At 41.7% G+C, this 15,910-nt stretch overlaps 1 protein-coding gene across 1 annotated transcript in view; it reads right to left on the bottom strand.

Annotated features, from left to right (window-relative positions):
• Positions 1 to 633: 633 nt before the first annotated feature.
• Positions 634 to 15,910, bottom strand: part of LOC134444957 (NACHT, LRR and PYD domains-containing protein 1 homolog) — an 18,751-nt gene continuing 3,474 nt past the window's right edge. Inside the window, exons 2-6 of the mRNA XM_063194128.1 lie at positions 10,513 to 10,683; positions 6,197 to 7,112; positions 4,754 to 5,014; positions 4,271 to 4,309; positions 634 to 695 (exon numbers count right to left, since the gene is read on the bottom strand). Coding sequence (XP_063050198.1) covers positions 4,283 to 4,309; positions 4,754 to 5,014; positions 6,197 to 6,901 — 993 coding nt within the window. The 5' untranslated portion in view covers positions 6,902 to 7,112; positions 10,513 to 10,683 and the 3' untranslated portion in view covers positions 634 to 695; positions 4,271 to 4,282. The remainder of the gene's footprint in view (positions 696 to 4,270; positions 4,310 to 4,753; positions 5,015 to 6,196; positions 7,113 to 10,512; positions 10,684 to 15,910) is intronic.

The following is a 15,910-nucleotide window of genomic DNA, read 5'->3' on the forward strand; positions in this document are numbered from 1 at the left end:
TAAATAGAAGTTCCCATGGGGTCAGGGGAAACATAAGTGGTTCAGTTTTTCTTCCCAACTCCTCTCAATGCCCAACTCTCACAGCATAGCAGTGAAGTGAGTGCAGTGATTGGGGCAGCCGTGGGCTAGTGGTTAAGGAGATGGGCTTTAGATCAGAGGGTTGCAGGTTCAAGTCCCACCCTTCACTCCCTATCTCACTCCATGGCTGAGGTGTCCTTGAGCAAGGGACTTAACCCCCCTAGGCTCTAGGGACTGTAACCAATACCAATACAATTAATACCTTGTACTTAAAGCGACGGCAGGTTGCTTTGGATGAAAAAGTGTCAGGTAAGTGTAATGTAATGTAAACTGAACTTTTTTTCACAGCCCTCTTTATACCATCGGAAGTCTCACAGCAGATCCTGGAGGATGTTGAAGAACAACCTCTTCTCTGGAGGTCCACAGGAACGCAGGGCATCATAGATGCATCTCATCTTGGCCTGGTCAGTGAGCTTTGCGTCAATCTCTCTGTACTGCTCTTCATTGATCAAGTCTTCTGACAGCATCTCATGTGAACCTGCAACCCCTAGATTGAAAGACCAACTCTCTAACCACTAGGCCACAGCTGCCCCAGCTGCCAGTTGCATCACATTTGTCACCCTCTGGCTGAGATCTCTTCTGCTCCTGTTGAGGAAATCTGCTACATCCACGGTGTCCTGCAGGTGGATTGATATGATGTAATTAATATGAATTATATATTTTATATATATATATATATATATATATATATATATATATATATATATATATATATATATATATATATATATATATATATATATATATATACAGGGATTAAAGCAAAAAAAAGTCATCTGACTGAACTTTTTTACCGGTTAGGCACCCGATCGAGTATCACTCCGTAACCCAACGAAAACCAATGTAGCCAGGTTCTGCCCTCATAACGAAACATACACTGGTTTTATGCAAGGAATGGTGCCAGAGCCAGCACTAGGCATAGGCAGACAGGGCAGTCGCCTGGAGCAGAATAGGCCTATGTATTGAGGGCGCCAGTAATACCAAAAAGTGCCACAAAATCAGAACTTCAACCAACATAACACTTTACACTTCACATTAACAAACATAACCTCCTTGGCGGAGGTAATGAATATTCATTATACACTCAGTAGGCCTATATACACACTCAGTATGAATGTACCTGTAGGTACTAGATCAGATGCTATGCTATGTTTACAGATGCCAATTTCTAAATACAAAAAAGGAAAGATGGAAAGGGAAGCCTAGGCCACCAGATTGACTAGAACTGGCCGAGAATGGAGGGATAATGGATACTATATCAGACTGCAAACATTGAACTACAATTTGTTGCATGTTTTGGTTATTTCCTCTTATTTCTACCCATTGTTTATGAATTGTTCACAACATTATGCAGAATGGATTCACATTGAGTGTTGCTTCAAAATGGTCTAGCTGATATCACAGAATTATTGACTTGGAATTGCAATGCGTTGATACAGTGATCCCATTATGTTTTTTTTGTTGTTGTAGTAGGCTATATTTTGTTTTTCCCATCAGAATGGGCAAACACTGTTCTGGTGAAAGCACTGGTGCGCATTGCTTGCAGTTGTATTTCTGACATTTCAACTAGTTGGTTATTTTGTATGTTTTTCACGATTCGTCCTGTTACAAATAACTTGTTGATGTTTACAAACAGGGTGCGGTAGTCTACCTCTTGTATTCTACCGTTTTGAAAACCTATGGCTACCGGTACTTTTTTGCTTCTCGATGTGCGGTGCAAGGCACACGCTTACCATTGATTTAAAAACGTCCCCGATTCCTACACGCACTCATGTTCTATCCTACAAGCTGACACGACGCAAGCAGACACGACACAGTCAGACATACGTCTATATAACAAAAGTAGCACACTTTCCCAAGCTTGTCGCGCAACTTTCCACTCGAATCAAGACAAATCACCCACCTATCAGTCCTGAGTGCGCAGTGCGCAAATAACTGAACTCAAACGAATCAGTCCAACCCGTTTAATGATTGTCATTGCACTTTAAAGACATAGTATTACACTTATTTTCTTTTCTGCCATCAGCAACAATGTTGGCTATTTGATTTTTTAATCTCTCGCGCTGCGCCGCAACCGAATTGTTGACTGCTGGTGTACTTTTTTTTTTGGAACACGGAAGACCAGGGATGGCTCAAAACTACTGAGTGAATCTGTTGTATGACACGACCGGTGCTGGATTGTATAACTAAATCCTTGCACGAAACACACCTCTCGTCCCCTTCTCATGGCCAGGAGTGCTCTCGATTTGAGTTCAGTTGGAAAGTAAAATTTGTAAATTAATTGACTTGAATTATAAGGACGGAAATCCGTCCAAACGAAAATCCAGCTGACGGAAATCCGTCATAGCGACGGAAAACTTTAATCCCTGATATATATATACAGTGAGGAGAATAAGTATTTGATCCCTTGCTGATTTTGTTGGTTTGCCCACTAATAAAGACATGATAAGTCTTTAATATTAATGATAATATGTATTCTAATATGGAGAGACAGAATATCAAAAAGAAAATCCAGTAATTAACTCTAAAGAATATATAATAATTGATTTATATTTAATTGAGGGAAATAAGTATTTGATCCCCTGCCAACCATTAAGAGTTCTGATCCCGCAGATCAAATGGCACTTCCAATCAACTTGTTATCTGAATTGAACACACCTGTTAATAGTAACCTGCACAAAAGACACATTGAATCTGCAGAATCAGTCCATAGAATCAGTCAATCAATCAAACTAAACTCGCCAACATGGGACAGACCAAAAAGCTGTCAAAGGATGTCAGGGACAGGATTTTAGAACTCAACAAGGCTGAAATGGGCTCCTGGATATTAAAGAGCAAACTGTTGGTGCATTTCTTCCCAATTTTAGGACATACAAAATGATCATCAATCATCAATCTTAGGCCTGTCTCTGGTTCCATACAGGATTTGACCTTGTGGGAATTTAATAACCAGAAAAAAGGAGATAAAGCACCTTAAAACTGTATGGGAGGAGCTAGGAAATGATCTCAAGGCAGCTGGGACCTCAATCACTAAGAAAACTATTGGAAACACATGATACCACAGCGGATTAAAATCCTGCAGTGCATGTATGGTACCCCGGCTTCAGAAGGAACCTGTTCAGGCTCACCTGAGGTTTGCCAATGAACGTCAAACTGGATTAGGATATGATTGGGAGGTGCTGGAATCAGATGACACCAAAATCAAACTGTTTGGCATTAACACAACTCTATGTGTTTGGAGGAAGAGAAATGCTGCCTATGATCCCAAGAACAACACCTTCTCCAACATCATAAATGAAAGTGGTAACATTATGTTTTGAGGTTGTTTGTCTGGCCAAGACACAGGACGACTTCACATCGTCAAGAAACGGATGGAGGGAGACATGTAAACGTACAATGCTGCATGCCAACCTCTTTCCCACCACCACTAGACTGAAGGTGGGTCATGGATTGGCCTCCCAAAATGATAATAATCCATAACATACAGCCCAAGCAACAAAGGAGTAGCTCAAGCAGAAGCACATTAAGGTCATGAAGTGGCCTAGACAGTTTCCAAACATTAACCCTATAATAATCCTGTGAAGGGAACAGAAGCTCCCATTTGGCAAACTACAGTCATACAACTTAAGTGATTTAGAGATGATCTGCAAAGAAAAGTGGACAAAAGTCCTTTCTAATATATCCACAAACATTGTCATTAACTGAAAGAAACATCTGACCTCTGTATGAGAAAACAAGGGCTTTGCCGCCAAGTATTTTGTCTTCTTTGACTAGAGGGGTCAAATACTTATTTTCCTCAATGGAATACAAATCAATTAAAATATATTCTTCAAAGTTATTTTCTGGATTTTCTTTTTGATATTCTGTCTCTCTATATTAAAATACATTTTATCATTAATATTATAGAATGATCATGTCTTTATTAGTGGGCAAACCAACAAAATCAGCAAGGGATCAAATACTTATTCTCCTCACTGTATATATGCTAATTAGTATTCATGGCATCTGCTGATTGGCTAATGGTAACAGCTACAGCTTTAGTTTTCTATGATTGCCAATCTACAAATGAAAATGAGAATTAGTAAGCTCTAGACAGGGTGATGAGGTGGTTTCATAGTCACTATGGCCTTATTTTACACCTCCAATAAATAAAGGGAATACAGACAATGAGAATAAAACCAAACATCTGTACCTGAAGCTCCTCTCATTGGCCTGTCAAGGTGATAGACTCCTGCAAGGCAGAGCAACATGGTCAAAAGAGGCTCAATGGTGCATGGACAGATCTCAGGTGCATTATTGTTGAAGCCTTTTCAGATGATTATTAAATTAAATAAAAATACTCTTACAAGACATACAAGGTTGGTCAAGTAAAGGAAGGATGAATCACCAAACACTGGTATTCTTTGCTGGTAGTTTATTCGGTGAACAACGTGTTTCGCTGTTGCTTCATCAGGTTCACTTTTTGTGACAGCGAAACGCGTTGTTCACCAAATACACCACCAGCAAAGAATACCAGTGTGCAGTGGTTCATCCTTCCTTTACTTGGATTACTTTTACTGCACATCACCAGCACCTGGACAGTGGTTGTGCACAGGGACGCTACTTTGAGACATACAAGGTTGATGTTATTATATTGCTAACACAAATCTGTTTCTATAAATAATGCACATGTTACCTCTAGTCTGTTGGCAAGGTCGTTGAGCTCCATTTTCCTCAAGATGGTCAGAGTCATTCTGACAGCCCCTTCTTTCTCATATCTCTCTGTCATCCTAGTGGCCAGGTCTGTGGCATCCCACTTCTCCAATTGTCCTCTGGGAATGCGCTCAAAGCCCTCCATGTTCTCCAAAGACAGGTATGCCTTGAACCGCTTCAGCTCCTTCTCTTGCAACTCATCAAACGTACTGAAGAGGTCCACAGTCTGTGTCTTGGTGCTCGACTGACATGTAGAAGAATAGAGTAGGTCTGGTTAGTCCTGGAACTCTGCTCATCAGTTTTTATATGAGGTCAAGACAGGCTGATGAGAAGGTGTGAGCGCTGAGTATTAAACTAGCAATTAGAGGTACACATATGCTAGCATGAGGTCCACATGTGCTATATAGCTGATGTGATGGCTAGTATTTATAAGATCTAGATAGGGTGCTGAGGTGGTTTCATAGTTACTACAAGTACAACTTAAAGCACTTCAGTTTGTCAGAACCGAAATCATCCAGAGCACTGCACAGGCAGTGCAGGATGGGAAAAGGAAAAGACTGTGGCATCATATCAGACCGAAAAAGGAAAAATGGATACACTTTCTTAGACTTTGAAGGTCCACTGTGTAGATTAACTACTTTTTCCAACACAAATGTATCAGTATTGAGAAGTGATTGAGATTATTGACCGTTTATCATGGAGTAGAGAATAAAAATGAGAAGTTCCTATGTACCCATGGCCCTGATTTGGGAGCACATGGAGGTTAGGCCACACTTCATGTCCATAAAACTGTACCACTAATAGAAATAATTCAAATTTGTGATGGTGGTAAATATTAATTACAGTTGTGACATGAGACGGCACATAGTGGCCATTTCAGTCTTAGATTCCCCCTACATTAAGGGTCAGGAGAAAGTTTAACTTTGTTCAAATGTATCCTGTGCAACAGGGTTCAGCAGCATCTGATTGGAATAGCAACAGCAACATTGGATGAGTATGTGAAAATGTTGAAATTAATCATCCTGAGCTTCTGTGCCACTCTTATTGCTGTCATCAACTTCAGTAGAGACTGCTACATTAGTTGATTGTAATAGTAACAGCAACAGAGCTTGATGAGTACTGGTACTGCATGTGAGAACCATGTACAGTATGAATGTTACTGACTGACTACGTAGTGTGACATACAAACATGCCACTAATGGCTCATTCCTAGCTGTCAAATGGTATCACCTCAGACAATGATTCATGGTCTATGCTGTGATTTGGTTGAGTTATTAGCATGAACCCACTCATTGATTGGCATATGAGCAATTGATCCAATTACCTGTAGCACATATAGTACAGTATAATACCTCCATGACATCAATGCACAACCTAAGTCCTGTACTGGGTGCTGTGGAGAGAAAATGAAAAGGTTGATGCTTACACTGGTGCTGTGCAGGTTTGGGCTTGTGCTGGGTGGGCTGTAATCCTCCTTTTCCACACTGATTTTCCAGATGGGATCCTCGTGTTGAGGTCGTTTGACCTGCACATCAAAACTCTCCTCTGGATGCTTTATGTTGAAGCTAACCACACAGAAGTTGCCCATGGAACCAACTTTATCTGGAACCAGCTTTACCTCCCCTGGGTCGATTTTGGATGGGCATGACGTCATCACATGGAAGGTGTCTCCCAGGCGGAGGGGTGAACCCACTGTGCTGTTCCTCTTGATCCTCTCCCCCTTCCAGTTCTCCTCCTGCTTGTGAATGGCATCGATGTGTTCCTGGTTGTTGAGGACTAGGTAGGTGCGAAGCTTCAGGATAGTGGTGCGTTGGTAAAACAGCAGCAGCTGACAGTGGACTTTAGGAGACAGCAGATCCAGAAGGTAGTACACTGGTCCCAGCAGAGACAGGGAGGGCTGGAGAAGACTGGCATGGTGTTGGGTCACTGTACACGTTTCCAAATACACTCCGCTGTCCTGTGCATGCAGTAGTCTGACAGCATTGTGTGCGGCCTCGACGCCCCCCAAACACAGGAAATGAGGCAGGTGGATCTCCTCCAGCTCTCCTGATGTGAGCTTGATGTCCATCAGAGGACCAGCTGGACTGCACTGCATACGGGCCAGCTCTTCAGTAAACATGTACCAGTCCATGAAGCGATACTGCAGGGTGACTGGACCACCACACGACCAACGCAGACTGGACTCTGAGCACTCATAGCTCCCTGCAGCAGAGCTCAGGCTGTAGGTTGAGATGCTCTTCTCTGTGGAGACCTCAGGCTCCACCAGGACCCAGTGGCTGGTGTCTGGAACTTCAGCACAGCATTCACAGCCCCTCTGTGTGTCATCACCAGGGCCATCCTCCCTTTAAGACAGACAGACAGACAGACAGACAGACAGACAGACAGACAGACACACACACACACACACACACACACACACACACACACACACACACACACACACACACACACACACACACACACACACACACACACACACACACACACACACACACACACACACGCACACACACACACACACACACTTTGTTACTTTACACCACAGGTGGGCAAACTCAGGCCCGGGGCCACATGCGGCCGTGCAGAAGGACGCTTTCTTTGCCCTGGTTGAAAAGTTGTGAGAGCCCTCGTTGTTAATGCATTTAGCGGACAAACTTGCTCGCACTATGTGTTGCCAGTACAGCAATACAGTTTATGTGTTGTGCGAAGTCTGGAGTAAAATCTGAAGTAACATGGTGGCCGCAGATATCGGAAACACGACCGACTGTCAATCTAGTTTGTGTCAATGACATTTCCTTGCATATCGAGGCCATAAGCACAAGGCGAGGAGGAGAGGAAAGACAAAGAGAGGGACACACGAACGTGGTAAACAGGTCGTAAAAACATTAACAAGACAAAAACTATCTTTTCAGGGAACTAAGTCAAGACGGTATGTGTTTGCTGTCAAGGTGGGCACCTTAAGAATAAAAGTACTGGAGGAATCCCTGCACCAGTCTGTAGATGTAATGTGTCACGTTACACACCAGTCTGTAGATGTAATGTGTCACGTTACACACCAGTCTGTACAGTACTGATGTAATGTGTCACGTTACACACCAGTCTGGATAGTACTGATGTAATGTGTCACGTTACACACCACTCTGTAAGAGTACTGATGTAATGTGTCACGTTACACACCAGTCTGGATAGTACTGATGTAATGTGTCACGTTACACACCAGTCTGTAGAGTACTGATGTAATGTGTCACGTTACACACCAGTCTGTATAGTACTGATGTAATGTGTCACGTTACACACCAGTCTGGATAGTACTGATGTAATGTGTCACGTTACACACCACTCTGTAAGAGTACTGATGTAATGTGTCACGTTACACACCAGTCTGGATAGTACTGATGTAATGTGTCACGTTACACACCAGTCTGTAGAGTACTGATGTAATGTGTCACGTTACACACCAGTCTGCATAGTACTGATGTAATGTGTCACGTTACACACCAGTCTGTAGAGTAGTGATGTAATGTGTCACGTTACACACCAGTCTGTAGAGTACTGATGTAATGTGTCACGTTACACACCAGTCTGTAGAGTAGAGTACTGATGTAATGTGTCACGTTACACACCAGTCTGTAGTACTGATGTAATGTGTCACGTTACACACCAGTCTGGATAGTACTGATGTAATGTGTCACGTTACACACCAGTCTGGATAGTACTGATGTAATGTGTCACGTTACACACCAGTCTGTAGAGTAGTGATGTAATGTGTCACGTTACACACCAGTCTGTAGAGTACTGATGTAATGTGTCACGTTACACACCAGTCTGTAGAGTACTGATGTAATGTGTCACGTTACACACCAGTCTGTAGAGTACTGATGTAATGTGTCACGTTACACACCAGTCTGGATAGTGATGTAATGTGTCACGTTACACACCAGTCTGGATAGTACTGATGTAATGTGTCACGTTACACACCAGTCTGTAGAGTACTGATGTAATGTGTCACGTTACACACCAGTCTGGATAGTACTGATGTAATGTGTCACGTTACACACCAGTCTGTAGAGTACTGATGTAATGTGTCACGTTACACACCAGTCTGTATAGTACTGATGTAATGTGTCACGTTACCAGTGTTGGGAATAACGGCGTTTAAATAAACGGCGTTACTAACGCCGTTACATTTTTCAGTAACGGGTAATCTAACTAATTATTCTTACTGTCAGTATAACGCCGTTACAATTTCATACACTCCGTTACTGCACGTTACTGTTTTAGGGTAGCCTATGCGTCGTCACGTGCCTTCTATTACCAAAACCTCTCCATACGGTCATATGGCCACGTTCGCCGCTGCCATTCACCCAGTAGAAGTCAGGAAGAGGGACAGAATGAGTGTGTGTGTGCTGCTTGGTGAACAGTGTTTGTCTGATCCCAGGATTATTGCGTTTGCGTCCGGATAGGTAGCTACCCGCATCACCGGAGGCTGAATGGAGGGAGCGCAAGCTAACATTACCAGACCCACTTCTCTCACCCCTAATTCCTCCACCAATACCTGTATGGACACTACGAATGCATTCGCCACTACCACCGACTCACTTGAGATAGGATAAAGTCACCGAGTGAGTTTAAATGTGTGTGTGTGCTTAGAGAACATCCTTGCTTCGCATGTCGGCATCACTGCCGTCGGAAGTTTCGCCGCGGTAAACAAAGAGTGCTCGTCCGATCATTATCCTCCTCGTGAGATAAAAACGGTCCTTCAGAGTCAGAATAGGTAAATAACATGCTCAGAGCTTCATCATGATTCAACTTCTCACTAACCACGAGGAAATAGCTCGCTGATAGTTCGCTGATAACAACACAAACTCAACTCGCACGCTTCGAGACGAAGACGCAAAGTGGCTACTTCCGCATTTTGTGGTCGCGTCACAGGTCGCGTCCTTTACTGCTTCACGACTCTGTGAACTACAAAATGACGTAATCGTAGTCTTGTTTGAAAGGGTAGCATTTAGTAATAATTAAAATGTAAATACTACATTTAGTAGTAATTTAAAGTTGGATTTAACATGCACATTTTTAGTTGAATTTAAATAAGCCTATTAAAATGTGTTATTTTCTTTTATTAAAAAAAAATAAAAAATTGTCCATCCAGTGGCTTTGGTTTATTATGTTGCAATAAATTGTTGTTTGTAACGTCACCTGTCTTTACCGTCCTTCTCTATATGGTTTATGAAACATGGTCGGGGGGCGAGTAACGCAATAGTTACTTTTACTGGTAACTAGTTACTTTGATACCGGAGTAACCCAGGAAGTAACTCAGTTACTTTTTTGGAGAAGTAACTAGTAACTAGTAACTAGTAACTAGTTACTTTTTCAAAGTAACTTGCCCAACACTGCACGTTACACACCAGTCTGGATAGTATTGATGTAATGTGTCACGTTACACACCAATCTGTAGAGTACTGATGTAATGTGTCACGTTACACACCAGTCTGTTTAGTACTCAGCAGACTGTACCTTAACTTCACACATCAGTAAAGTACCCTCAGAGTTGTCATGCTGTCCAGTTAAACATGTTGCAATTGTTGCAGGTGTGTGTGTGTGTGTGTGTGTGTGTGTGTGTGTGTGTGTGTGTGTGTGTGTGTGTGTGTGTGTGTGTGTGTGTGTGTGTGTGTGTGTGTGTGTGTGTGTGTGTGTGTGTGCGCGTGTGCGTGCGTGCATGTGTGTGTGATGGAGACTGACGTGGGAGTGTGAGTAGAGAGCAGCTGTGCTCCTGGATGCTGCTGGGTGTTGTGTGTGAGGTGCAGCTCTGCAGCATCTGAGGAGTGGGAGCTGCTACTGGAGGCTGCTGCTGCTGCTGCTGCTGCTGGAATCTCCCTTCTCAAGACACGATGTCTACCATTAATGGTCACTCTAGAGTGCAGAAGATACACACAGATATCAGGATAATCAGTTTAAAGATGAGATACTAAAACTCTTCACTACATCTTATCTCCATCCTTCTCTGCTACTGGAGGCTGCTGCTGCTGGAATCTCCCTTCTCAAGGTGCCATAATGACCACCCAGTCTAGAGTAGAGGACAAGAGATGCACACAGATGATGCAATAATCAGATTAAAGATGGGAGCTACACTAACTAACTCCAGTTATCTCTCTCTCTCTCTCTCTCTCTCTCTCTCTCTCTCTCTCTCTGGAATTCTCCCTTCTGTGTACGATGTGAACCAGGGAGTACATCACCCAGAGCCAAAAAGACTCACAGCGATATCAGGATAAAGATGGAATACTAAAGCTCTTCACTACATCTTATCTCAATCTTTCTCTGCCACACACCTCCGTACCTCTGCAATAGACATTCAGTACTACACACAGAGAAGATATCAGAAATAATTAGCAAATCACACAGTGCATGCACTCTTCCTCACGCACATAAACACACACACACACACACACACACACACACACACACACACACACACACACACACACACACACACACACACACACACACACACACACACACACACACACACACACAGAGCCTGCTTTACCCATTAAGACCAGGCAACTGCCTTGGGCCCCACTAAGATCTGCTGTCCATAAGGGCCCCCAACAGTCAGCCCCACCATGGTAAATACCAGAAAAGGTCATTCATGAGCGCCCCATGTCTATATTTCGCCTAGGGCCCCCCAAATGGGTATAGTGGGGTCGTAGGCATGTGCAATTTTTCTCAGTCATTTCAAATTGGTGTTAAAGTTTGGTTTTCACTTCCAAGTTGAAGTTTAGGGTCTATAGAACAATTTGGGTTCGAGTGTCAAACACACAGATAACAAAATGGCCTGCGGGGGGCGCTCTAAAATATATAAACTGCTATAACTTTTTATTAGTTTAAACAAATTTAACATATGAGGTATGCATGGATTCAGCATTAAGAGGAGGAGCTGGTGAGCTAAGTATTTGGTTACCAGATTAAAGACATACTATGTCATAAACACACTTTTAGCCCATGGACAGCAAAATTCAGGGTTTTTTTAAGATAAAGGGTGGAAATGCCCTCCAAGTTGCATTGAAACATCATTTATTGTTACAAGTTATTGTAAATAAAGCCTGGGATATCATTCAACTTGATGTTTTCAGAATATCCCTGAAGCACAAAGATACCTAGGATACCTATACACAAATAGGGCTACAGTATATCACGAAAGTGAATACACCCCTCAGAGTTTTGCAGATTTTTGAGTATATCTTTTCATAGGAAAGCATTACAGAAATTTCACTTTGACACAATGATTAGTGACCTTTTAACAACATATTTAACTGCTTAAATTTCTTGTTCACTCAGAAAAAAAACTAAATACAGCCATTAATGTTTGAACATGTACTCACAAAAGTGAGTACACCCCAGATTAAAATCTAGAGAAGGGGCTATGTTGTCTCGAATCGTCTCGAAATGAAACGAAATGAAAAGGGATGAAAGGGGAGGTCATCAGTGTGCGTTTCAACCTTCCTTTGCATTGAACTTTTACATTTTGAGTCTGCATCTGGCTTAAATAGATTGGTGTGAGATTTGAATGCAATCCTATGGAGAATCATGATCTGCTTCAGTAGTCACAGTGCATGTTGACATGCATGTTTCTTTTAGGTGTATTTCAGATTGCCAATGTTGACAGCATTCATGCATCCCCAAACCATGTCAGTCCCACTGCCATGCTTGGCTATTGAGAGGATACACCTTTTTTGTAAAACTCACTTGTTTACCACCACACATGCTTGACACCATATAAAGCAAATTTGTTTATCTTGGTTTCAAGAAAGATGAACAGACCAAGGATATGGATCACTGGAACCATGTTGTGTGATCTGAAGAGACCAAGATAAACAAATTTGCCTTAGATGGTGTCAAGCATGTGTGGTGGTAAACAAGTGAGTTTTACAAAAAAGGTGTATCCTCTCACTAGCCAAGCATGGTAGTGGGACTGACATGGTTTGGGGATGCATGAATGCTGTCAACATTGGCAAATTTAAAAGTTCAATGCAAAGAAAGGTTGAAACGCACACTGATGACCTCTCTTGTCATCCCTTTTCATTTCGAGACGATTCGAGCCAACATAGCCCCTTCTCTACCGGATTTTAATCTGGGGTGTACTCACTTTCGTGAGTACATGTTCAAACATTAATGGCTGTATTTAGTTTTTTTCTGAGTGAACAAGAAATTTAAGCGGTTAAATATGTTGTTAAAAGGTCACTAATCATTGTGTCAAAGTGAAATTTCTGTAATGCTTTCCTATGAAAAGATATACTCAAAAATCTGCAGAACTGTGAGGGGTGTATTCACTTTTGTGATATACTGTATGTGATATTTAGGACCCAACTTGCAACTTTGAGTTTATGAATTTAGTATGAGTATCAACTTTTTTCAATCAAGCCATATTCTATTCACACATAAAAAAAAAAAAAAAACATTATATCTGGAAGAAAATGAATCAATAATAATAATAATAGGGAAAGAGATAGAGGTCTGAGTGTGTGTGTGTGTGTGTGTGTGTGTGTGTGTGTGTGTGTGTGTGTGTGTGTGTGTGTGTGTGTGTGTGTGTGTGTGTGTGTGTGTGTGTGTGTGTGTGTGTGTGTGTGTGTCTGTGAGAGAGAGAGAGAGAGAGAGAGAGAGGTGTGTGTGTGTCATTGACAGTAAATAGAATGGACGCCAAATCAACGCTATTTGCCATTCAACGCTTTGAAGCCAGATTTGGGAACATTCCAACTTACATTCCACCTTAGCAACGCCAAACGCAGGTGCTGATTGGACAACAACAAGACTTCTAACGGTCAATCAAACCATGTTCTGATGCTCATTGGTCAATATCCTCCTGACTACCAGCAGTTCATTTTTGTCCTCTCTAGAGGACATTTGTAAACTGCAATATCTCCCACCCCATACACACTACTGTGCTGGTCTTTAAAGAGGACATTCAGAGCTTTCCAATGATACCATGTGTGTAGGGGTGGGGTTTTGGGAACTTTCTATTTCTTTGCAAGGAAAATGGTGTCCATTAAAAATAGGCCGCTTTTGGTTAAAGGGAAAGTAAATGCATAATACTTTAAAGTGGGCAATTATTGTCTTAAAACATCATCTTTATATGTTATTTCAATCTCTTCAGAGTACAATTAAACCATTTCTAAATTAATGTAACATTATTTAATTCCCATATTTAGGCGTTAAAGAAATGTCCTCTAAAATGGACATTGGTAGTGACATCTTCCATTTTGTTTGTATTTTTCCAGTCAGAAAGTCAGTATCAGAATCAGAAGGAGAGACACTTTACAGCACATTATTGATAAATAATCCTAGATGTGATGTTTGAGGAAGATGCTGAAGATTCAGAGACCTCTTAGGATTCATTTCAAGCAGGAAAAGTAGAATCAGAACAAGCAGAACGTTTCCTATTGATGCATTTGTCGCCCCATGTGGAGCATGACTCTGATGTGTGTCTGAACTTTGCAGGACAATATTTCAACCAAAAATTAAATTAAGACTAAATTAATCCTATAGACATGAACACATGTTTGTTCCAGAGATAATAACCCATATTTCACACATCAGAACTATACAATTAGTCAACTCTGGTGAAAGTTCTCAGTTGAGGGACCACATGTCATTCAAGCTTCAACTGCAAGTCCAGTTGCTTAAAACAAAATTGCTTTGACTTGAGATGACCTGCATGAATGATAATGGTCACAGACACATCCAGTTTCCACCTCAAACCAATAAAACACTCATTGTTAACTCATAAATGCTCAAATTTACTAATTATTAAACTGATTGTTATGATTTTTCATCCAGATTGATTGATAGCAATTAAGGTACATTTTCAATGTACGGCCCTCCACTGTAATGGACACATTAAATCTTTAAAATAAAAAATAAAAATTCGAAAAAAATGTTGTCAATCTCATTTTTTGCCTTCAAACAATTGGGGGAGTAAAAAAAAACAAAGATTTTAAAACTTTTTTTCCCTTGGTAGTCAGGAGGATAAAACTTTTAATATCTCTCTAAAATAAAACATCACCACAAAAAATCACCACCCTGGTAAGTTGGAGAGCAAGGGGACCTACTAGTTGAGCGAAAAATGATCCCCCTGGAGTGGCATTTAAGGGAGATACAGGGTTTTATGTCTCTCATAGGAATGAATGGGATTTGGCCATTTTTTGGTCTTTTTGGGTCCAACCTTGGCTCCAACTTGGCTTCAACAATGAAATAGAATTTTGGCCTCCATTCTATTTACTCTCAATGGTGTGTGTGTGTGTGTGTGTGTGTGTGTGTGTGTGTGTGTGTGTGTGTGTGTGTGTGTGTGTGTGTGTGTGTGTGTGTGTGTGTGTGTGTGTGTGTGTGTGTGTGTGTGTGTGTGTGTGTGGAGATGATTCAGGTGCCTTTCAGCAATGGGTGGGTAGGGAGAGGTAAGGGTGGGATTTGAACCTGCAACCCTCTGACAGACCAACACCCTACCTAGTAGGCCACTGCTACTTACTGTATAGAGTGGCCACAGCAGCATATTAGGCCATGGTTGCCCAAGTGACAGCAGAGGTCTAAAGTTCTACATGGCTGCATGTGTGTGTGTCAATGATACAGTAAGTAATGTAGACCTCCTTGGTGTGTGTGTATGAATGAAGATTCTCAAGGTGACAATTTGGCGGTTAATAGCTGAGTAATATGCGCAGCCTTATTTTTACTCTGTCATACCTCCAAAAGTTTTGCAAGTTGACAGATGATATTGACACACAAATGGCACAACCCTGCTCGTCATGTCAAAGCTGAGATCCCTTTTCTAGGCCAAATGGTTCAGTCAAAAAATGGACATATTCAGGCCTATGCGCTGAGCTGTTCACACATTTTTTTCGTAAGTGAATGGGGTCACATCATAGGGATTTTAAAACTGCTCTCTCTGAAACATTTGTACGAGTTGGCTTATGATCTTCACACAGTTTGTATTCAGAGCCAAGGCCTCTCTGACAATGCCTTTACCTAGTTCAGTGTTTCTCAAACTTTTTCAGACCAAGGACCACTTAGTCCCCCCAAAAATGTTCAAGGACCACCTGTCAATTGAATTGATGTCGGGTGCTAATTTGACACTGCTCATTTTGATGCCGAT

Source organism: Engraulis encrasicolus, unplaced genomic scaffold, assembly GCF_034702125.1.
Source record: "Engraulis encrasicolus isolate BLACKSEA-1 unplaced genomic scaffold, IST_EnEncr_1.0 scaffold_88_np1212, whole genome shotgun sequence".
NCBI classification, from domain to species: Eukaryota; Metazoa; Chordata; class Actinopteri; order Clupeiformes; family Engraulidae; genus Engraulis; species Engraulis encrasicolus.